The 22,792-nt window shown below is 43.1% G+C and overlaps 1 protein-coding gene across 1 annotated transcript in view; it reads left to right on the top strand.

Moving 5' to 3' along the window:
- The first annotated feature begins 764 nt into the window (after positions 1-764).
- The window catches only part of CNTN4 (contactin 4), a 148,031-nt gene continuing 126,003 nt past the window's right edge, over positions 765-22,792 (top strand). The window contains exons 1-2 of the mRNA XM_026075016.1: positions 765-856; positions 2,387-2,562. Of these exons, the coding sequence (XP_025930801.1) occupies positions 2,421-2,562 (142 nt within the window). The 5' untranslated portion in view covers positions 765-856; positions 2,387-2,420. The remainder of the gene's footprint in view (positions 857-2,386; positions 2,563-22,792) is intronic.

The following is a 22,792-nucleotide window of genomic DNA, read 5'->3' as shown; positions in this document are numbered from 1 at the left end:
TATTTGCTATTGCCAGCTACAGAGCCTGCTGTTGTGGCGGTTACAAATTTTGTTATTGTTTACAGTCATGGTAATACTATAATAGGTGACCAGAGTAATACAAAAAATGACGTCATGTAAAGCAGCAGCTGTGTTCTTGATATGGTGCAAGCCAAAGATGAGCAGAACCAGCCCTTGCTACAAGGCGGGAGGGTGTAAAACCGCTGACAGCGGTGCGTGATCAGGTGTTCCTTTGAAATGCTGATACTCCATTAGGGCTCGTGGCTGTAAAAGGGTTTCAGTTCATTGATGGATGGCAGGGCTGGGGTGGTGGAGGAGTTTCTCAGGAGCTGTAAATGCCAGTGGACTTCCAGCTCATGTTATTGCATCGTTGTGTTTAATAATGGCTTTTTAATTTACAGAGATAATATTTCAATTTTTGAAGGTGAAACTAAGCATTCTGATTTTAATTGAGCTATGTTATGAGAACAGGGTCATGCCTGCTCCCATTCATTTGAACTTTATGTAAAATTTAAATCCGTGCTCTATTTAGTGAACAAATATTTTAGTGAATGTTGAGCCCACAAGGTTCAATGGCTTTTGGAAAAAGAGCTGGCTTTTTAAAGAAAAGTGCAGTTATCACATCTTTTCTAGGATGAATAATATACAGCCTCTTTCTTTTAAACTTTTACGACTAATATATGGGGATTCCATCAAGTATCTATTATGTTTTTCTTCTCTTTACCACAGATGACAACACCCTGCATGGGCCAGTTTTCCTTCAGGAGCCGAACAGTGTGATCTTTCCCTTGGATTCCGAGGAAAAGAAAGTGAAGTTGAACTGCGAAGTCAAAGGAAATCCCAAACCAACTATTGGGTTTGTTAACTGTTTAACTGTTCTTTAGTGTGATCTCTGCACTGCGGCAGTATCCCGCAAGACCCCTTTTGCCTGCATACTTGCCATACTATAAATCAGTGATACCACTGGCGCCTTGCACGGCGCTGATACCGAAAAAAAGGCATGGTGAGACCACCATGTATTGCAGCGCTCCTACAGAATTTTGACATGAGCTCAAAAAGGTTATGAGTGGACTATAAATAGTCTTGGAGGTGTATTTATTTACTCCCTGGTGTTTTCCTCCCATCGCTCTGTAACTCCGTTGATCTCACTGGATAGAAAGCGGAGGAAGGAAAGGCAAGTACAGCCCGTAATTAGTTCCCCTCTCAATAAAGTGGAGAGGCTGTACATGAGCTGCATGTTGAGCAGAAAAGGGTTGGCAAGGCATAGACCTACTTCAGGGTGAGTATTAAGTTATCAGCACATACCATTTTGGCCTCCTTGGTTTTTGGTTATATTTAAAACTGCAGTGCTACCCTAATATTGGTAGAGCACCCATCAGTGCCACCCGCAGCGAGGCTTGCGCATAGGTTACTTCACGCGGAAGTGTCCCTTTCTCCATGYGTCTGTGGGTGCTTTTTCCACGTGCAGGCATGGTAACAACACAGAGTAGGCTCTGTCCTCACACTTGGAAAACCCTCCTCCTAAGCGCTCCCTTTTCCTTAAATTTGGACAAAGATCTTGATTGTTTTCAGCTTTATAAACTGCTTTGAGATCCTTGGAAAAAAGATACTATACTGTTGTGCTGCTGCTGCTGCTGCTGTTGCAGACATCCATTCTAGCTGATGTAAATATTTAAACTGATTTTTTTTCTTCTCTGCTGTTCTTATTTTGTTCACCAAAGTAAATGCCACGTTGAAACCGATTAGAGTCATAAGACCTCAACCCTCTTGCTGTCTTCTGACACTGCTATTTAACGCAATAGGCTGTGTTGATTCATTCACTCATGCAAACATATTCAAATTTTTTCTCTGTACTTTCTGAAAAAGGGAACTGATCTGAGGCTGCAGCTCCCTTGCATGCTCCGTCAAGGGCTGATAGGGATAACAGTTGCTGTAATTGGGGCAATGTGGTGTTAGAAATTCTCAGTGCTCCAGTTTATGAAAACATCTGCTGTGAGTGATTTCCTTAAATTTAAAAACAAATCAGCCAGCTAAGGCAGGAGAGAAAAAGAAACCACTGTGGACTTGAGTGGTTTAAAGATTCTGTTTCTGGGACTTCCCCTTGCAAAATGATTAATTCCAAAGAGCAACGGCACTAGCAACAACAATACAAGCATTAATCATATCAGAGACTGAAATATATGTCAAGGATATTGCTCTTTCAGTGAAATAATAGAATATTTCAATCCTGTGCAGGAAACATGCATTTTCATGCTGGTTTTATGAATAAGAAGTCAAAGGTGCTTTAGATTTTTTTTTTTTTTAATTTGCTACGTGTTGTGTTTTCAAATATATGAGAGTATCCATTAATATTAGCAGAATTTAACTTTGGTGTTTTGTGCTATAGGTGGAAGTTAAATGGAACCGGTATTGATATCGGTATGGATTACCGCTACAGTGTGGTGGAAGGCAACCTGTTGATCAATAACCCCAATAAAACCCAAGATCCTGGAACGTACCAATGTGTAGCAACAAACCCGTTTGGAACAATTGTTAGCAGAGAAGCAAAGCTTCAGTTTGCTTGTAAGTAGTAACAACTGCATCTCCACCTCAATTCCTGCAGYGTTCCAGAAAAGCTGTAAGAGCAATGCAACGTAAGAGCAATTAGAAAACTATTCTAATTTGCTACATATTATYCTCTGAGCTGTTCATGGAGTTGAGAAAACATCTTGATTTAGAGGGTAGATTTGAATGAGGAAAAGATGTCTTGCTTTGTGATTATTTAGCTAAAATGATATGGAGCATGCAGTGCAAATATGTCTCTTTCTTGAGAAAGAGACCTCCTGGGAAAAGTACCCGGCAAATGGGATCTCGCCATTGATTTTTCCCTTCCTTTGAGAATTAAGGCTTCAAAACGTTTGAAGGAACATACTGTCTATAATGAGCAAATTCACAGTGACAGTTTTCATAAGTCCTAAGTTTCAGTACTTAGGTAGAAGTATTTTCAGGTATGGATGGCATTTTGTAACTCCATGTGTAAAAGGGAAATTAGTAGCTGCTTCATACTCATTTTAGATTAAATTCAGAGTTACAGCTTCTTGATAAGATAAGGAGAACAAAATACATAGTTGTGGGTGTGAATCAGCACTACATGAAATCGGGAAAAGCTGTTTTGGAGTACAGGATAGGGTCTGTGAGAATGRACAAATGATAACCCAGGGCCATAAGTGCTCTCTCTTGATAGGTAGCTGCAAAGGTGAAGGTACAGAATAGATACACAGGCTTGTTTGTCCATGGTATCTGTGACTTCTCCGTGGTGTTATCCCGGGAGGGCATATGTAGTAGTTTAGTAATTACAGCAGGATGTGCTATGAAATGCCTTTGCACTCATGTACAAGGGTTCAGGGAACATAGCTCCTAAACACGTACAAGCTACTGGTAAATAGGCAGCTAGGCTTTCTACAGAGTTTAATGAAAAATGTTTCTGACTGACTGACTGGTAAGAAGAGCTGATGTGCTCCAGCTACAAAAATAAAAAGGTAAAGATGCCAATAAATGCCAGGTTCAGACAGTGCAGGAAGGTGATTTGTAATGAGAAATATTACCGTGAGTGAAGTCAAGTCCTTCGTCTCCCTGAGTAGTTTACAATATATTATCAGTTTGCTTATGACCTGCTTGTGTTTTTCCATGACTGAAGATGCATTTTCACTGTAGATGGGTAATGAACAGCTTCCTCAAGACCCATCTAATAACTCCAGATTTCAGTATGTCAAGGTGATTGCTTCATAAATACTGCTTTATTCTGCTTCTCTGAAGATCACCTGTATCACAGCAGGCCCAATCTTACAAATCATGGCCTTCTGCTATCTATCAGGCTAAGCCTTTGAAGCATCATTATTCAGCGCTAAGCACTTCAACACTGCTTTTGCTATGGTCAAACTATTTACAAAAGTCAGTCGTTTAAGGACAGGCTTGATACCAGCCAGATTCCAGCTACCTAGGCACTGGTAGCTAACTTAAAAATTCAGATATAAAAGTAGAAGAGAAAATGCTGATGCTGGTGAATTCAGTTGCCACTGACTACCTGAGTGGAAATAATTCAACTTCTTTGCGTGTTTAAATCATTATGCATTAATTAGCCAGTAGCCTGCAAACACAGAGAATTCTATGTAAAAAGTAAGAAGCCAATAGCCAAATTTCAAATTTCATCTTTGCTTCAAATACAGGATGTTTATTACATTCTGATTAATTTTTCTATCTTAATATATCTGCCAATAATCTTGCAAGTTTTGTAGTTGACCAAATAAAAGTTTGGTTTAACTGATTCTTCATTAGGAGGACTGAATTCAAAAACAAAGTTTGGGGGTTTTTTCAGTTAAAATAATGATGAATGGAATAAATTTTTTATTTTAGGTTATTAAACTTTAGATTAGTAAAACTGCATAATCAGATTAGAAACATGAGGATAAATGAAAAGGCATTAGCATTTATCAGGCTAGGCTCCGTGCTTCCACAAAAGAGTAAGTCATTGGGAGTTGTATAGTCAAAGGGATTGCAACCTGAATTAGCTCAGTGATGAAAAACACAGACTGGTTTAAGTTTATTACAAAAGCTTTGCCTCTAAGAACCAATAAAAACGTGTATCTGTACTAGTAATGCTTGTTTTCAACCTTTATGTCCGAGACATCTGGATGTAGTAGCACTATGTAATATAATTACTTGCCTGTAAGTGTTTTTATTCCCAATGTTATCAGTTTTGAGTAGGTTGTGTGCGAGTAACCTAAAGTACTGCCGGGAATGAGCCCTGCCGGCCATTCGCAGGTCGCGGTTAAGCCTGTCTGCCCTCAGCTCCTCTCTCTGGGTTGTTTCCCTTTTTCGAGTCATTTTCCCTGGATTTACCCCCTTTGTCAGGCACTGAGAAGTCGGGAACGTCGCTGGCGTTGGCCGTGCGATCCCTGCCGGCCCCCGGCTGCGGGCTCGGAGCGCAGCTGCGTCGCGTGTTGCGACTGAGCTGCAGGAGGGCGTCTGGTTGCGGAGGCAGCACCGTCTCGGTTTCCTGCTCGGTACCTGCACCCGCTTCCCCCCTGTGTGAGCAACCCTTTATCTTTCAGACTGATCTGTGTTGTGTGATTTCTTTACTGTCTCCTTTTTGTTTCTGAAGAAAGTTATTGCCTGTTCTTTGGAGACTGATGTCTGCTTTTTTGAGGTTTTTTTTCTCAAGGGTTAAATTCTGAACCCTGGGGCATCATTAAAATATGTTCGCTCTCTCTTGAAGGGCTGTATTATTCTTCTCTAGCGTTTCACTGAAGATTAAACTGTGATGTAGCCATTCAACCTCCTGTGGAGGTCAGAGAGGGTCAGCAAATTTAATCCCTGAAATATGTATTTAGGTTACAAACTCATTATGATAGAAGTGCTAATATTTTCCTCCAATATGTGCTTTGTGATACATCATTAACATTCAGATCTTCTTCTTCTTTTTTTTTTTTTTTGCAATGCCAGTTGTCTCTGAAATTGAACCTGTTTTCAGAAAGTGAGGAATCTGCTCTGCCACGGTAATAGAATATGGATTAATGATCCTCTGAACCCTGTGCTTGTACCGGTACAGACGCTCAGAAAATAAAAAAGCCTTAAACCCTGAGTATGGGTTCTAATTATGGCTTTCCAAAATGATGTATGAAAACACAGTAGAACTAGATTAAATTACGTGGGCTTTGTTTGGGGGGAATGAGGCTTAGCCTGACAATTTCATTTGCTGAGCAGTGGTTTCTGTTCAGAAATAACACTGGAATCAATAGGAAGTTATGGCCGGGGAGAGGCGCAGCTCCCGGGCTGCGCTTTATAGCTGTACCCGCCCGTTCAGACATATGCTTAAACCTATTTACTATGGCCCGGCTCCTGCTTCCGCTCAAGTCAAAGATAAAACTTCTATTGATTTTTAGTGGCACCAGAGTTGGGCCTTACCTATCAGGAAGCGATGACTTTGCAAGTTATCCAGCTTGCTCAGCTCCCGTTTTCTCCGGCGAGCCCCCCGCGACGGAGGGAGGCGGTTCGTCTCRTGGCGGGGCCGTGCGCTGCCAGCAGAATAAGATTCACCGGGAACAGAGCGCTCCTTAACGGATGTCCTTGCCAAATTGCTTCTACTGACGCTAAAATAATTTATAAAATGGAATGTTAGTGCACGTAGGTGCTGAAAGTTGCACTTACACCCACATCTCCATAAACATAAAATCACAGAATAGAGGAGATTGGGAAAGACGTTGAGAATTCATCTTGTCTGGCCCCTATTTGAGGCTGTATCGGTGCCATCCCTTAGAGGAGCTCTCTGCCTACCAAGGCATAAAAAACAAGAAAAGGAAAGAAAACATGTTTACAGAAGCATCCAGAAGACTCACAGATCTATGGGGCTTTTGAAGTAGCATTTTAAGTTTACTTTTTTTTCTTTTTTTTACCCAAGCATGATGGTTTAAAAAAAAAAAAAGTCATCCCATGATGCCGGTTAGGCTGAGGACCACCCATTTAAACCAAAACAGCTCCTCTGCAGCTCCTATCAAAATGCTCCCAGACTCTGAAGGAGTAAGAGCTACGCTCCTCGAGACGAAACAGYGTACCTGCGCCCCAGCGCCAGGCGTGCGGCCGGGAGCCTCGGTGGCTTTGGCACCGGTCGTGGCCCAGCATCGGCACGCGGAGCTCGGTACGGGTTACCTTCACCCGCAGAGCCCTTTCTGGTGCTGCAGTTGAGATTTACAGTTCACCTCCGAAATGTGCTTGCAAGCTGTGGCCAAGCAATGGAGAAAGACTTGCGGCTTTTCATAGGGAGGTGTTTGTGCACGTTAGCTTGCGCAGACGCGGTGCGCATTCGTCATTCCTGTCCCGCGAGCGCCTGGCAGGTCAGGGGCCGGGCGGCGAGGGGCAGCCGAGCTCGTGGCGGTGCAGGGGAAACGCGCTCTGCAGAAGAGCAAGAGCGGTGTCGGGTGGGAACGAATTGCCATCAGAAAACCTGGTGCAACGGGAATAACGAGAGTCCAAAACTAACACGTGGTTAATAGCGCGGTGCCAGGAGAGACCTGTGCTGCCAGCAGTGCCTGGCAACAGGGAACCCGCACGGCCATAAATACTCCGGATGCGAACAGACAGGAAAAGTGAAGTTTTGTTTTGCTGTTGAGCATGCTTTAAAAGRGAAGGATTATGGAGCAGATCCAGAAGAGGAGTTTATTTTGCCGGGAGGATGTACTGCGTTTTTGGGACCAGTGATCTCTGCTGTGATGTGGTTTGTACAAAGGAAGGAAAGGAAAACTGCAGGGCAGTGGAGTAGGGCTGCGGGAGCAGGCTGCGCGTGCACTGCCGGTCTGCCAGGCAYGTGCGTTGGGCTCCCGGGGCCCGCAGCCCCCCGGGGCGCAGCGAGCGGGACCGGCAGGCAGAGGAGCAGGCTGGGGGGCCGCGGGCCGGGCGCTGGGACAAACTTCCCGACAGCGCCTTGTGCCGGGCTGTTGAGTAGCGTCTTCAGAAGCGGAGATAGATTTCTTGCCTTTGAAAATTTAATTAAAGTTGGCTAAAAAGTAATAGGTGACAAGGTCTAACGTATAGGGCCATACGTGCTGAGCGTAAGAATCAGTTCGTAAAGGATGGTCTCTGTTTGCGAACAGGTCAGGGGAGCAGCGAAAAGAAAGTAAAAGTGGAGTATTTTATAAGGACAAATAGGTAGAATTGGGAGACTTCCCTTCTTACAGTACTCAGCGAGGACACCTCGTGCTCAAACCAGGGCTCCAGTTAGAAGTGGTGGAAGAGGGTAGCGCTGGAGTAACCCCCCGCTTCCCATTGCAGAGACTGTGAATACTAAGTGTCTTCATTTCCCATCTTAGCCTGGGCTTTGCATCTTTTGAGCGCTTGCTGGTCCCTGAATGAACAAAATAATGATGCCATTATAATGTAGTCTTTTTTTAAAATGAATCTTAGAACGCGATTTCAATGTTCAGGTCAGTTTGCTGTGCTTAGTCTGGGTCATGCCAAGCCCAGCATCTTATCTTCACCCTTCACTCGACTCACGCTGTGGAACATGAGGTGGCTCTTCTGTGGCGGCCGCTCTGGTTCGGGTGGTACGAATCGCGCCATTGCACGCCGGCCCCTTGGCCTTGGCTCAGGAGACCTGGGCGCGAAGAGGCAGGGAGCCTGGGGCATCACTTGGAGCTGGGGACAGAGCCTGGCGGACAGGAGCGCGCCCCGTCACGTGCCCTGCTCGGGCAGTCCGGCCCCTTGGCGGCTCTTCTCCTGCCACCGCGGCAGAATGACGGCTGGGGAGGGAGACAGCGGCCAGCAGAGGTGTGAACTGAATGAGCAGGGATGTCCGAAGGGTTGTGGAGCATCCCAGTGGGGAAGGTGTTGGGATGAGTCGGGAGAGCATCTAGACTTGCGCTTTAGTTAAGGCAACGGGCAGTCGTAGCTCTTCTGATGTGACACAGCTCTCTGCCGTGGGGCTGGGGATCACAAGTCTGTGGTTTGTGTGGGGGGGTATTTTTCTTTCTTTTTTTCCTTTTTAACCTCCTAAAAGTTTGCAGCTGTGACCTGGTGTGATTTTGATCTCGTTTTGGTGCAAGCCTCCAGATCTCCTTGTCCCCAGGAACAGGTCTTTCGCATCCTTTGGAAGAGGGATGGACTTGCAGACCTGTTCTGCAGTCCCTGGCCAGACCTATTGCTTTAGGTACAAGTTTAACAGTAAATTACGCATAAATATTTTTACATATATAGGTAAATAGTTTCTTATTGTTTAGTCTGTGATTCTGTTTTACCAGTCTGTTGGTTTGCTGTTTATTTAGCTTTTCAGCCCTGAGTCTCGCACGTAATGATGTTTTTCCAGCCAGTTATTCTCCCTTTGGTGGATGCAGTCTGTGCCAGTGATACTTGTGCCAGCAATTGAGCTTTGAGTACCAATGGACGTATTCGTACTATTTGTCACCTGGTTGTGGGCACAGACTAAAAAGTTGTAGATGCAGGTATCAAATACGCATCTGAAGATCGTTTCTGGGTATGTTAGAATATTTATCATTGTGCTCCCCAAACAGAAGCTCTTCCTAGGCTTGGCTGAAAATGTATTGTAAAACTGTGTTTTCTGAAAGTCTTTTCTTCACAGGCAGCAGGAGACACAATTTTTGGAAATCTGTGTTTGATAAGACTTTGTGTTTTAAATGTCAGTCACAATCTGAGGTTTTATTTGAAAGAAAACACTGTCCTGGAGTTTCCTTGGGCTCTGTAATTTAACGGCTCCATCCTAATGCTATAGGTATTTTCTGCAGTTGGCAAAATGATCTTGCAATATGCAGGGGGCTTGAGGCAGCGTTTCTGAGAACAGGAATGAGAGGGGACGCTCAGACCAAAGGCAGCGGTTGCCAGAAGATGCTGCAGGAGCAGCAGCAGGAAACAGGCTTAGCGGTTTCCCGCGGAAGCCCAGGGGCGCCGGGAGCCGAGATGAAAGGAAACGAAAGGGGAGAGGCCTCCTCCTCCTCCTGCCGCCAGCCCGGTCCGGTCGCGCGGGAAGCCCCGGTCTGCGTGCAAAATTCAGCTCCAACTGTTTTCTTGTGTTTGAAGATTAAACTGCCTGGAGGGCAGGGTTTGCAGGCAGTCTTGCCTGAGCTGGTGATACAGGGCAGCATCCGCACAGCCACCTTTTTAAATTTGCTGTTGAATTGTTCATATCATTTATAGAAATGTTAACTTTTTTCTTTTTTTTCCCTTTCCCTTTTTTTTTTTTCCCCAACCATGGACATATTTTTAACTGCAGGGAATCAAACTATTGTTTCGGCAAACTGTTTTTCCCCACACTATTAAAGGAATTTGTTTTACGGAAATGTTTCTGTGAAAATAATTGTTATGCATGAATTAGCAGATAGGACTCAGCACTGTGCAGTGCAAATGGCAGCAGAAAATACAATAATAATGTGCTTGTAATGAGAATACTTTGGGGCTTTGACCTACCATCCCAGAATAATTTCACTGTGATGGTAGAAAAAGAAAATTACTCCCAACATTATACTGAAAAGGGTTTTTTTCGATATTCCCATTGCTAGAGTGATTCCTGCTGTATCTTGTACCAGAGCAAATCCCATAATTTTTGCTATTAGTTGCTAAGAAACAAATTATAATTGCTGCTCAAATTCCTTACTGTTGTACCTCTTATTGCCCTGAAGTGCATTCATTTTCTTTTTGAAGATTAAATGATCAGTGAAGTAATTCTTTCAAGAACAATTAATAATGAAAACATTTTCAGAAAACCACCAAAGTATCTGCATTTTCTCGACTAAACAAACAAATGCACCAACAATCGCATTGATTGATCAATGAATTGATGCAGTTTTCTTAAGCTGAATGAAGCATTTGGGACACAAATTAAATCATTTCCACAGTGATTACTAGTGTCTGAGTGTTGAGAAAAGATGAAGGAAAAAAAAAAAACCACTCTCAGAAATTAGGAGACTCAGGGTTTGGTCTTTTCTCCCTACCAAGACTCAGATTGCATCTGGCTGTTTCAGGGCTGAGAGCTTCTCCGCGTCCCCTTTGCCCTGCACTAAAACTGGGGTTCAGCGCTTGGCGCCGGCGTGCGAGAGCCCCCGCGGACCCCGCCAGCCCTGCGGCGCGCTGCCCGCGGGCCTCTGCTCCCGGGCTGACGTTCACCCCCGTGCTGACGTACCGCAYTTGGAGGGTACTTCTTGCTCTAGCATCCCTTGCGCTTTTTTGCAGCCTTGGCTTCAAATCTGCAGATCTTCCAGTAGGTTTATTCACTTTTTCCCAGCACTTTCTTTGGGGTGCTGCCTCCCACTCAGGAGCTCACAACTCGGAGCTTGCCCCCCACCCCGCTAACAGCTGGGGTTTGCCTATACCCAGGACCCATGAATCTGCCTTAAATAAATTCGATTTCTTAGAGTCTAGGCTCATCTAAAGGAAGTGGCTTTCTTAATGTGGCCTGCTTTCCCCTACGCACCCCAAAATTTCTTCTGCTGCCCCATCTTTTTCCTTTAAAGTTCACTGGACCCCTTCTGCGCCCCAGTGAGACGTGAGGTTTTGCTGTGGGGCACAGGGCCGGGTGCCCAGCGCCAACGGTACAGCGCCACGCAGGGCTTGTGTCTGCGATTTCTCGGGTGACCTTCATGTTTCAGTTTCCAGGAAGACTATAAAAAAACCACGATAAAATTTCCCGGATACACCAGATGCTTCTTCTAAATTTTATGTCCTATAAATAAATCCATTTTCCTACAGAGTCTCTGCTAAGAGCGATTCCCTAAACTTTTCATCCTTCCTAAAGGGAGGGTTGCTCCGTAGCTCCCGAAGCCCTGCAGATGCGACACAGAGATGTTGCTGAACTTGCTTGACCACCTCGCTCTGGTCTTCCTCCGGTCGCACCGAAGGGGCCGCAACATGCCAGCCGCCCCGTTTTCTTCCATGCACCCTTCTGCCAATGAAGCTGTCAAGTCACAGCTCGGAAGAGTAGAGGCAAAAGCTGTTTGTGGTGTCCGCGCTTCTGCAAAGTCACAGTGTCACTGTTGTCTAGGCTGTGAGAGTTGGGGCTAGTTATGCCCAATTTGGAAGTTTTCCTATGTGCATGTAAACAGAGTCCCTGTTTCCGCCTCCAGGGTCCTTTAAAAGAAAAATACTATTTCTGTCAGTGGAGGGCCCAAAGGTCCTATCCAAAATCAGATGCTCATGCTGTTTGGTCTCACAGGAATTGGGTTTGATGTGATGTGCGGTATGTTCTTTAATAAGGAAGCAAGCAAATTTATTTGAATTTTTATACTTGCAGGTATTTCCAGATGTTTCTCCTCTTTGCTAAAAATCTTCAGCCGGCTGTGCAAAGTGCAGTCGTCATTGCTCAGGAATCAGTTCACAACCTTCGCCACACAATCTCTCATGGCTGCGAAACTAGGTTAAGCCACGCGCAGCCTTTTTCTTTTTCTTTTTTTTTTTTTTGATGAACAGGACCAATGGGGAGTATGTAACAGAGGATAGATTTATAACCTACTTTAATCTGTGATGGAAGGGCCCTTAACTTGTAAAGAACAGAGACATAGGATTTATATCCAGTGTGTTTCCACCCAAGGGTTATAAATAAGATGTATAGATTATTACTTAAAACAGTGGCAGGCTATTTGTAAATAATCAGCACCCCCCCCCCCCAACAGCTAGTAATCTTGCGAGTCTGCACCAATATTTAGGAGATGTGTTTCAATTTCTGTCACGCAGGATCGCTGCTGTTGAAAGAGGAGGGCAGCGCCCAGGGCGGCGCGACGCCTTCGGCAGAGGCGGCTCCCTGCCCGGCGGGATGGCCACCGCCGGCGTCCCGTACGTCACGCTGCAGTGAGCTGAGGCTGCGGGTCACTCGGAGCTGAACTATTTCTTTTAAATTTAAAAATTGAGTTAACAATAGTGCACGGACAGTATTCCCGTTCTGTCTYTTTCAATATTTATTAATTTTACCTTTAACATGCAAAATAAGTGATAGCAGGTAATGACAATATATTCTTTTTGTATACGTAGGGGCTGGATCTTTAAGAGCTAAACACAGCTGTAGACAGCTCCAGTGCAGCTAACCAAGCAACCCTTGGGCCCCCACGTAGCGTGCAAATGTAGAAGCACCTCAAATTACATAGCTGCTCAGAAAATTTGGCCATAACTGCCTTTCTGCTGGGCTGCAGGAGAGTGTTTGGTGAGGGGCGGAGGCAGGCATGGCGTGGGCGTGCTGCTCTCTTGCGTGGTTGCTTTCCCATGCAACGATCCCGGGAAATTGCCTCCGACAGGCAGCACCTAGTCCAGGGACTGCCCGTCTCCAGCTTGATCTCTTTGGCAAATGAATTGTACTTGAAAAGGGTGAGAGGAAGCTGTGGGACGGAGGACAGCTCCAAAAATCAAAGGAGGTGACACACTCCTTAACCTTGGTGTGCATAGGTTAACTGGTCACCTTTCCTTTAATTAAAAATAGCCACCGTTATTGCAACCAGTACGACAGAAGCTCTGGAAAACTTYTTGCTTTTTTTAATCTAAGCCACAAGAGGGTAATAAAAGTATCTGAACAAGTCACCTGCCTGAAGTTAGATTTAGAAGAACYGAGACTACAATTAAGATGTGATTGAGAGAGGCTGCGATGACAATTAATAAGAAATGCAATGGCTTGTGGAGTCTTCGAGAGGTATTTTGTGTCGTGTGAAATCCGGGAACCAATTACCCGGTTGTCACCAGCCCCGTGGCCTCTCCGGGGAGATAATGGCCTGCGAAGCGAGCTGCCCACCTGCGTGCCAAGCACGTTCCTGCCAAACAGTGCCTGGAATGAAAACGCTGCCCGCCAGCAGAATAACCTGTTTAAAGCAGACGTAGCAATGCTTAACCTCTGAAGTGCCAGCTCTGCCGATGGCTCTCCCGAAACCTGGGAGCAGCTGGGAAGGGGCGGCRTTGCAGGCTCCCGTACGAGGCTCGCGTGCCCGTGCAGCACGGCTGCCTGCGTCTGTTCATCTGCGTCATCCGCTTAGGCAAAGGAGGTGCCCGGCTTGTTGCTCCTGTGCAAGGGGAAATCAAATCAGAGGCTCTACCTCACGCAGAGTTTAAGCTTCAGGGTTCTTCTGTGCATAGATAGAAGTTCTGCAGCCAGCTTGGCATCCTGATTGTACTGAACTTTGTAAAGCGAGGGGAGTAAAATCACGTAAGGAAGTGAAAGAGAGCAGAAGCGAGGGTGCATGGCCTTTAATAGCTGCATAGGGTAAATGAATCAGGGTGCAGTTTGGATGTTGCCAGTATCCTTTTCTTTGCTGTCATATGGTGTTTACCATGTATATTTGATAACTGTTGATGAATGTAAGGTCCCACCCATATTTTGTGTGTATTAAAACGTACAGAAGTACAGCCGGTGGCTCCAGTAGGCTCTGAACTGGGCTCGTGTTGCTTGCYTCAGCTGAACGCTTCCTTGCACTGAGCTGATCCCGGTGGCTTGAAGGGTTGCTTGCAAAGCTGTGCTGTTAGTGAAATCTCTTTCCAGTCTTGAGTAAATTATCTTTGTGCTAAATTATGGCAGGGTGTTATGAAAAACTCAGGTTGAGACAGGAATGAAATAAAAAGAAAGATTTCTCATTTTTTCTGATGTTTCTGAATGAAACACTAAGTATTCAGGTTCTGATCCCAGGAATTTGGGACAATTTCACTTTAAAATAGAATAGGTATCTATGYATTTAAAGATCTTTTGATATTAGGCTTGATCAGTCATTTTGACCTTTCACTGTTTAACTTAATACCTCCATTTTCCATTCTTTTTATGTACTCAATGCATAGGTCATAAAGGAAACTGTAAAGCTCCTACAGTAAGTCTAAGGAGAGATCAAGATTTTGTCTTTCTTTTCCTGCTTTCCCCTTAGCTCGGTGCAGAATCTGGTACTGTGCTATTTATCAGCAAAATTTCCTGTTCTCCTCTATCTCAGTCCTGAAGCCTTTACAACTTGCATGTATTTACCACCAAGTTAGTTCCAGTTCATGGCCCRTTTGGCTGTTTACCACTAGATTATTAGAGAACCAGTGGACTTCATCTGAAATCTAGCTCACTCTTTGAAAGCTRAAAAAAGAGAATGAAAACAGTCTATTAAAGAGGTTGGTTGTGGCTATTAATGTGTCCTTAGCAGTACTATTTATCCTCTGAGTGTGAATATATTTACAGAACATTTTTCTGGGCACTTTTTCTTAAATCAAAATCAAGGTAGGTAGCAAGTGAATAATTGTGTAGTTGTTATTAGAGTTTCATTTTGGCATTACCTCAGAATATAGCCTAGCTATCTTCATTGAGTAAAACCTTACCTCTGCAAATCACTGATGTTCAGTTAGTTTATTCTGATGTCAGCTAGAAGGATGCAAAAATAAAAGAGGAAAATGAACTGTAAATTTAAATTATTATTTTGACAATAAATGGAATAGCCTGGAAACGTAGATGGCAATATAAAGCAATACCTTGAAGATTGCAGTGACCCTTCAGGGAAGCTGGTTATTCAGTGAGAAGAGTGAGTGATACTTTCCTGGAGAGATGAAATGAAATGTGACCAACTGAAAACTTGTACGTTTGAAAGAAATCTTCCTTGTTGTCTTACAGATAATTATTAGAGTTTATAAAGATATTTCCTTCCAACGTTAATATCTTGAAATTGCGATTAAGAATCCCATAGAGACTTTGCCTGTGTTAGAGTCATAAAAAGCCAGGCTGCAGCGGCGCTCAGTCCCTGTGCAGWGTTCCTCCTCACGATTTCGTGTGGGCAAGAGCCACCTTCTGTCTTTAAAATCTGAATGCTGGGCATTGGTTTCATAACAAGTGCTTTCTGCCTGCTCTCTTCGTTACGAGCCTTAGCAGTAACATCAGGCTTGTGAACCTTTGCTGCCTACGCGAGGTGTGATGCACCTCAAACCAAGTAAACATCTGTGGTTTCAACTAAGGCTTCTTTGGGTTCAGGTTCTTCCCAATTACAAATCTTTCAAAACATCTAAGCCCGTGGCCTTTGGTTCTTTCGTGGACAAAAAATTTCCAGAGCAATCTTACAAAAACTGATCCTAGAGTTTCAGAACTGTCCGAGGAGCCATGAGCATATTGTAATCATTATTCTTCTGTGTCCAGTGGACAAGCAACAGGACACGGAGTCAGGAGGTCTGTATTGTTTTCTCAGTTATTAGAATGACTTCTTGTAACTTCTCCCCTTTCGGCTCTGACTCCCCCCATCTGTCAAACAGAGTAATACTATTTACCTGTTTTGAAGGAATTATTATAATCCTTGGATTATAGATCCGATTTGGTATCAGTGCAAAATGGTGATGTTTGTAGATGTAGGGAAAGTAGCAGTTACAGGACTCCCTGGTGCAGCACAGACTGTACCTGAAGGCTAGAGGCAGCCTGTGTTTTTGTAACAGACTGTTCCTAAAGATGGGATGCAAGGCCAATGTAAATGAATTTTATCTTAGCGGCTGCTTTTTCATTGTATTATTTTGTATTTTCTTTCTGGAAAGCAAGAACAGGGAGTAAGTGGCTGCATGCAAAGGACTGTGGGGCTTCAAAGATTGTCTCATGTCAGTTTGCCTGTCTGCAACGAACGTGACTACCATTTTGTAATTCATTAGAAGTGAGGTATGAACAGAATGAAAAAATATCTTCTCTCTGCATAGTGCTGGGTAGCATAATAATCTGCATTTTCATAGGCAAGCTGAATCACCAGATAACCTCTGAAGACCAAGATCTCTGTGGGGCGTTTTTCGTTTGTTTCCATCAAGTAAAGGGAAATTGTTCTTTGAAAATTCCAGCTCAATGAGCATGTCGCATCATTGCCTTATTTGGGATCTGTGTTTGCATTCATTCAGCTACACAAAGTAAGAAGGTGAGGTATTGCATAGTCCAGTAGAGAAGCTCACGGTATCTGCAATGTTATTGCCCACCTATCAAGTGGAAGAGAGGTTTGTGCAGCATTGCCTGCCGCTGATGGAGTTACTGCTCTCTGGCTGTTACAGAATCATCTGTGCTGCAATAAAGGGTCGGAATAATGCATTTTATTACTAAAAAAATCAAAAAATCAGGGACTGAAATAATTCCGTTGAAGTCAACCCAAGGGGAAATGTCTGCTCAGATTTTCCAGATTAAAGTAATAAAATAAAATTTTCTGAGTCCTCAGCATTTTGTATCAAGCAAAATATTTGCTTCGAARTGAACATTTGAAATATTTCTTATAGAAAGATAGTAAACGTGCAGTTGTTATGAAGTGGAACATAAAGTCAGTGAGGGTGTTTTTGTTGGTTTTGGTAACGTCACAGAAAAGAATGGTTTGATCTTGGGAAGGAAACGGTGCAGGGTGTTGCAGGTACTTGTAAGAGCTCCTCTTCCCAGGTGAGATGAAGCGCGAAGGAAGGCAGAGAAGTGAGGGGGGCTGCGTGGTTGCCTGTTTGGAAGAACGGCTCAAATACAATACAGTAATGCATTGTGGCTATAGCATGCCATGGGGGACCATGGAAGTGAGGACAAGTAGCTCGTGCTTGATGTGATGGAGAAGGGTGTGTGGAAAAAGAAGAAGGACCGCGGGGCGAGGGCCTGTGACTTCGGCAGCTGTGCGTGCCCGCAGCACTTGTAAAGCTCCTGCAGGGCTTGAGAAGCAAGATAAAAGCCTGAGGAGGAATTTTAGCCGTGCGGATAGACAGATAAGTCTGGTTTTGATGGATGGTAGTCAGAAAGACTTGGCAAGATTTAAACATAGTCTCCATGTGAGAAGCCAGATGGAGATGTCAAAGATGATACGTAGGTCACGGGCCTGAGTGACAGGAGGACGGGAGGGCTCTGGAGGGAAGGAGAGGACTCGCGAGCACCAGATTTCATTGTGGCTTTCTTGCCAGCTCTTCGTGTTTTCCTCGTCTCCTGCAGACTTAAATGGGTGCTTGACTTCAGTGGGCCAGACGCTTAAATGGAAGTCTCTGAGYATGTTTTCAGAGGACGTGGTTGAGCTGCTAGGGGGTAAGGAGGGTCGCTCGGCAGCTCCTCCAGCTGGGGTCCTCGGGGGGTTGGCCTTCCCCAGACTCACAGGGCTAATGGAGGTCCTTGCTTTGAAGAGGAGACACAAGGAGGACATAAAAAGTTCAAGGCTGGTATCAAACTTAACTCCTCGGGAGCCACAGAAGAGACATGAACAAATGTGCACGTCAAAACCGCACAGCTTCTTCCTTTCCTACCACTGGCATGTGACCGTTCGCCAGATCACTGCTGTGTCGGCTGCACCACGTGAGCCGCCCGTTTGCACGTCCCTCCTCAGCCTGCACGTGTGTGCCGGGGCTGCCGCCGGCAAGGAGCGTGTCCGCCTCGCTCTACGTGTGGGCAGCTGCCTGCCCCGCGCCCCTTCCTGATCGCCGGCCTGTGTTGGGGGACCGCTGCCAGAGCAGCCTTCTCCTGGCGGAGCGGTTCGCCCTCGTAGCAGGCCACGTGCCACTGAGGGGGTTTGATCTGAACTGAAGACCTCAGGAGTTCGTGCGAGTCCTCCAGGTGAACATCTGTTCTCACTGCATCGTTTAATTTAGCTTTCAGAGAAAAATACCGCCGCAAAATTTCTGCAGCTGTGAATGCTGCTACCGCAGAGCTTCGTCTGAGGCTTTTTGAATCTTGTAAGAATGGTGCCAGTTTCTGCTCAGTGAAGAGGTTAGGGAAAATAAAGCTGTAGACATCCAAAATGGAGCTGGCAGGTTGGTAAAGACACAGCTAGAGTTCATAATCTTGCACAGAAATCATGCGCAGTACTAACCGATTCCCYGGTGTCACGGCACAGGCCGTACCTTGCTTAATACACGCAGCAATAAGGTCCAAGCAGAAATTTTTCATGGGAGGAGACGGGCTGGGAGAATGACAAGATGTTTACCTCTAAAACTTTTTCTTTTTTTTCCAATTAAATAGAAATCCCAGTGAAATTTCTGTTCTAAAGGTCAAATTAAACAGCATTCATCCCCAGACTTGTAAACTATTTCTCAAATCAGTGACTCTAAAAATTATTCATTAGAACACCAGCTCTTAAACTAAAATTCTATTAAGCTCTGTATCAAAGGAGCTTTTATTCTGAGCTACACAGCCAGCTGTATAGGCTTGACACAACAGCAAGGACACAGGCAGAAGAACTTAATCTTTGTGTATTTGTGAAAGGGATGACATAAAACCCTGCTTTTAAAAAGTCAGGCACAGGTTTTATAGAGACAGTGTTTAGAGATATTAGAGCCATAAATATCAGGAGGCAAATCTTGTCAAGTGTTTCAAGAGCAAAGAGCCTTAATGCTTTTGTGGGTGCTAGTCATCAGTTAAAGTGCTTTCAGGCTGCCTTCATAGAGACAGGCTATGATTTCTTCAAAGCAATGTCCTCTAAAGTCTGTAATTGATTGAGATGCACTAGAATCTGATCTTTAAGACTATTTTATGGGCCAAATTAGCGTAGTTTATAGTCTACAACCAATGAAATCATATTATTCCATGGGCAGTGATGCAAATTACTTCTTTTTCCATCTGTTTGTGTATTTTTGTCCAGGATATGAAAGCATGTTCTGTTGTCTGTATCAGTGTTAATGCAAATCTGATGAAAGCAATTTGGAAGACGGCATACGAGCCATGCCTTGATAGACCGTTCTTTAGTCAGTCTAAAGTAGGAAGACTTGGCCCACACTTGTTCCTCTGGTCTGTCTTTTCATTCAACAAAATGTCGTTCCCAACCTGTTCAGAATTCCCTTGAGACGAAATCATGTGGTCTTTAATCAAAAAATTCCCATTGACTTTGATTCAAGGACTGAATATGACCTTAAACATCATTTGAAATTTCAGACTCCTGGGATCATCTTAAAATTACATCAAGGGTATGAGAATTATGCTCTGTAAATCTCTTTAGGTGGTGATTGAAAATTGGCTTTAGTTTTCTTGGCTGTATATAAGTACTTAAGTGGATTTTAGGTTTCTTTCACGCACGTGAAGAGGTAGCTACCCTTTACCTGCATCGTTACTTTATTCCCCTACTTCCTAGTGTTGGGGTGCTCCWTGCATGGGGATGGTGGTGAGGATATTTTTATATATTTCCAGTACAGCCAGCTTACCTGCTCTTTCTTCATTGATTCCTAAATCTGTTATATCTGAGTTTTACTATATATGTTTTACATATGTTGTATTCTTGCTCTTGGTTCTCTTTGTTGTACTCAGAACCACTTTTGCTCGGTCCCAAACTTGTATTTCTTAAGAGTAACTGAGGATTTGGATTTATAGCTTTGAGGCTTGTTTTCAGCCTGCATCTGTACTACCAAGGCCTCTGCCGTCAGCTTGTGCTTGTATTTTGGGGGTGCCCAGGTTACAGTCCCTTGTTTTTCCTTCCACCACATACACCCTTTATCAAGGTTCATTAAATAGCTCACTCTGTAAAAGGAATAATCCGCTTGAAGCTTTTGATAGATATAGAGGTATTATGCTTTGGTAGCTACTTGTTATTAACATTCATTCACTACAGCAATATCACTGATACGTTATCAAATTTGCTTTACAGCAGTCTCTAGAGATAGACTTTAAGTAAAATATAGAAGCATAACAGCAACTAATATTTTTTCTCTAAGCCTGAATATTAGTCATATTTGCTTTTGGAAATTAAGATTCAGTGATGTATAAAAAAGTGCTTGATAGATGTATGTTTTGGTTAGAATATTGGAAAAGGAGAAATGCTTTCGTATCAGTTAAACAAGCATAAGGATAATAGGTTAAAAAATAGCTTTGACACTGCTTTCCTAATCAGTAGAAAAACATTAAATGTAATGACAAAGGGCTCGCTAATGGTGTATGAGTTTTTGACAGTGTGTCATTCAACCAAACGTACAGCAGTGCTTCTTTCTACATGGTAGAGTCACATAAATTGGCTTTCTAAAGGACAAGCAGACACCTGTCACAATGAATTTGAATCATTTACTACTCATGTAATTTTCTATAACATTTTGGTAGTTCTAAAATAACCCTCTTTATATAGACTTCTCTCTTAATTTCAGAACTGGCATAATTGCAAAATCATTCTGGATTCCAAAAATCTGCTATGCATTTAAAAAAAAAAAAAAAAAAAGCCTAAGGAGAAACATGGAAACACTCTTCTGGCAAACAAAGAAAGAGAGCTAAAACAGAGCTTAGCTTTCATAAAAAATAGGACTTTCTCTGTCAAATCACCAATGACCTGAGACTTGCAGCCTCCTAAGGGAAGTCTCTTTGTTTCAGTCTTGTTTCCAGGGCTCACTGAGTTCAGCAGCTGAATTATTTCCACGTTGTAGCCAATAACAGGAACCAAGCGGGCCTTGTACRCAAACGCTGTAAACATTCTGCTTGAGTAGAGATCTTAAAAATACAGCAATCAGTGGAGCTATAAATGAGAATGGTTATAAATACTAACAACAGAGGTCAAATGTTACACTGCTCCGTGCTACCCTTGGTGCCCAGGAACGTGCAGGGAAGTGAGCTAACCTAGGCTTGTTTTCTTGCTGGTACTTTGATTTAACCTATGAAATCTTGCTTTGAACGAGCAGACTTTGATTTGCAAGACTTACCTAGTGATTCAAAAAGACTCACCAAATTTCCTGTTACTTTAGTTTCATAAATAAAGTACAAACTGAGGTAGGCCCTAATAAAGGGTAAAAGGCTGTAACTCTGTTTTGCTTATAATTGAATCTTCCTTGCTATAAAGACTGATTTTTGTACTTAAAACTTGGGGAAATTTTTAATTACTCCAGCCAAAGTTAGATAATTGTAACTATGAAAAGCCATATGTTTCTGATTAAAATTTCCATATGCCGTTTACTGAGACAAACTACTAAGTCTTAAGAGGCTTTGGATCATTTCACATTTTTTAAGCTTATATTAAACCACATTTGAAGTTTTGGAAGGAGGTCATTCAATACCCTACACAAAAGGAAGAGGTGCTGCGGTTAGGTATGGGAACAGCTGCTGCTGGCAAGTTCTGGCGTCTTGAATATTTTTGAGGAATAAGCATCTAGATCAGGCTGGCATCACCGTCTTTTACCTGCATAAGTCTTATTACTAAACAGTAAGGCAGAGGTTTTATGAAGGTCACAGAAAAATCTAGTAATGCAACAAAAGACATTCAAGTTTCCTTGAAGGAAGGTCCTAGTGTGCACATGCTAATAACGCGTTGCGCTCATCCAGTGCCTTTCGCCATTCGATGTCAGATTTTTGTGCAAATATTAGCTAATTCAGTCTCTTTTGAGATACGTGGTTTAAGTACTCGTCCTTAGAGATGTGCAAACTTCCACAGAGAAAATGTAAATGACTTTCCCAAGGTCACACAATTGTTGGTAGAGTCAATGGCACAAATCAACATACTTTTTCAGAGATTAAATACGCATAGCTTTATACGCACATGGGTCCATGAAGTCTGATTTTGTTTGGTGCTGTAGAGAAGATCAAGTCTGAAGAGCATCCTTGCTCCTCATTCAAGGTCTAAGAAAGAGTGTTAATGGTGAAGACCTGCCTGCATTTCTGTAACACCTCCCTGTTAGAGCCTCCTGTTTCCACTGAAAACATTATTAATCACTTCCTTATGGGATGTTAGAGTTACTGTAGCTTATAAAATATTTTAGGTTTTTGATTTTCAGTAGAGTCCTTTGTATAGTATCATATGCTCCCAATAAGTTTAGGAAGGATATTAACCACCAGAATTGTTGAATTGTTACTATGTTCTTCCTCAGTAATTTGTCTTAATCAATTTGACAATTACTTGCTAAATAGAGAGAAAGAACATTCAAATTAAATAGGGCAAAAACTCATATGCAGATGTATTTTTTCCCAACAATCATGCAGCTATCTAATCTTAATTGTTTGAAATCACAGCTTTAAAACAAAAGCCTGGTTTGGGTTATTCATTGATGCATCTCTTTTTTCTTTTTCAATCATTAATAATTACAGATTATGAAACAAGACTGCACAATTCTTGCACCTCAAAGGCCATACAGATTTGCATACAGAACAATTTATGTAGATTTTATGTACCTACTTGAGTTGTATTTCTTTATTCTCTATATTTTAATGATAGCATCATATTTTTATTGTCTACAGTAACTTTTAATTACTCTTTCCTTTTATTTCATTTAAAAATAACTATTTAGTAAAAATGTGCAGACCTGAAATGGTTTTGTATCCATATGAGTGTATGAAGAGGGAGTCATCACTGGCGATCAGTATTTGCTGCCATTTAAATGATTAGTTTTTGAACAAAATTGCACTTTTTTTTGAGCATAAATTACCCTTTTTGCTCATGCAAGTGACCTGGGC

The sequence above is a fragment of the Apteryx rowi genome, unplaced genomic scaffold (genome assembly GCF_003343035.1).
Source record: "Apteryx rowi isolate R43461 unplaced genomic scaffold, aptRow1 scaffold_4, whole genome shotgun sequence".
NCBI classification, from domain to species: domain Eukaryota; kingdom Metazoa; phylum Chordata; class Aves; order Apterygiformes; family Apterygidae; genus Apteryx; species Apteryx rowi.
Note: the sequence above shows the minus strand (reverse complement) of the source record. Positions and strands in the feature narration are given on the sequence as shown.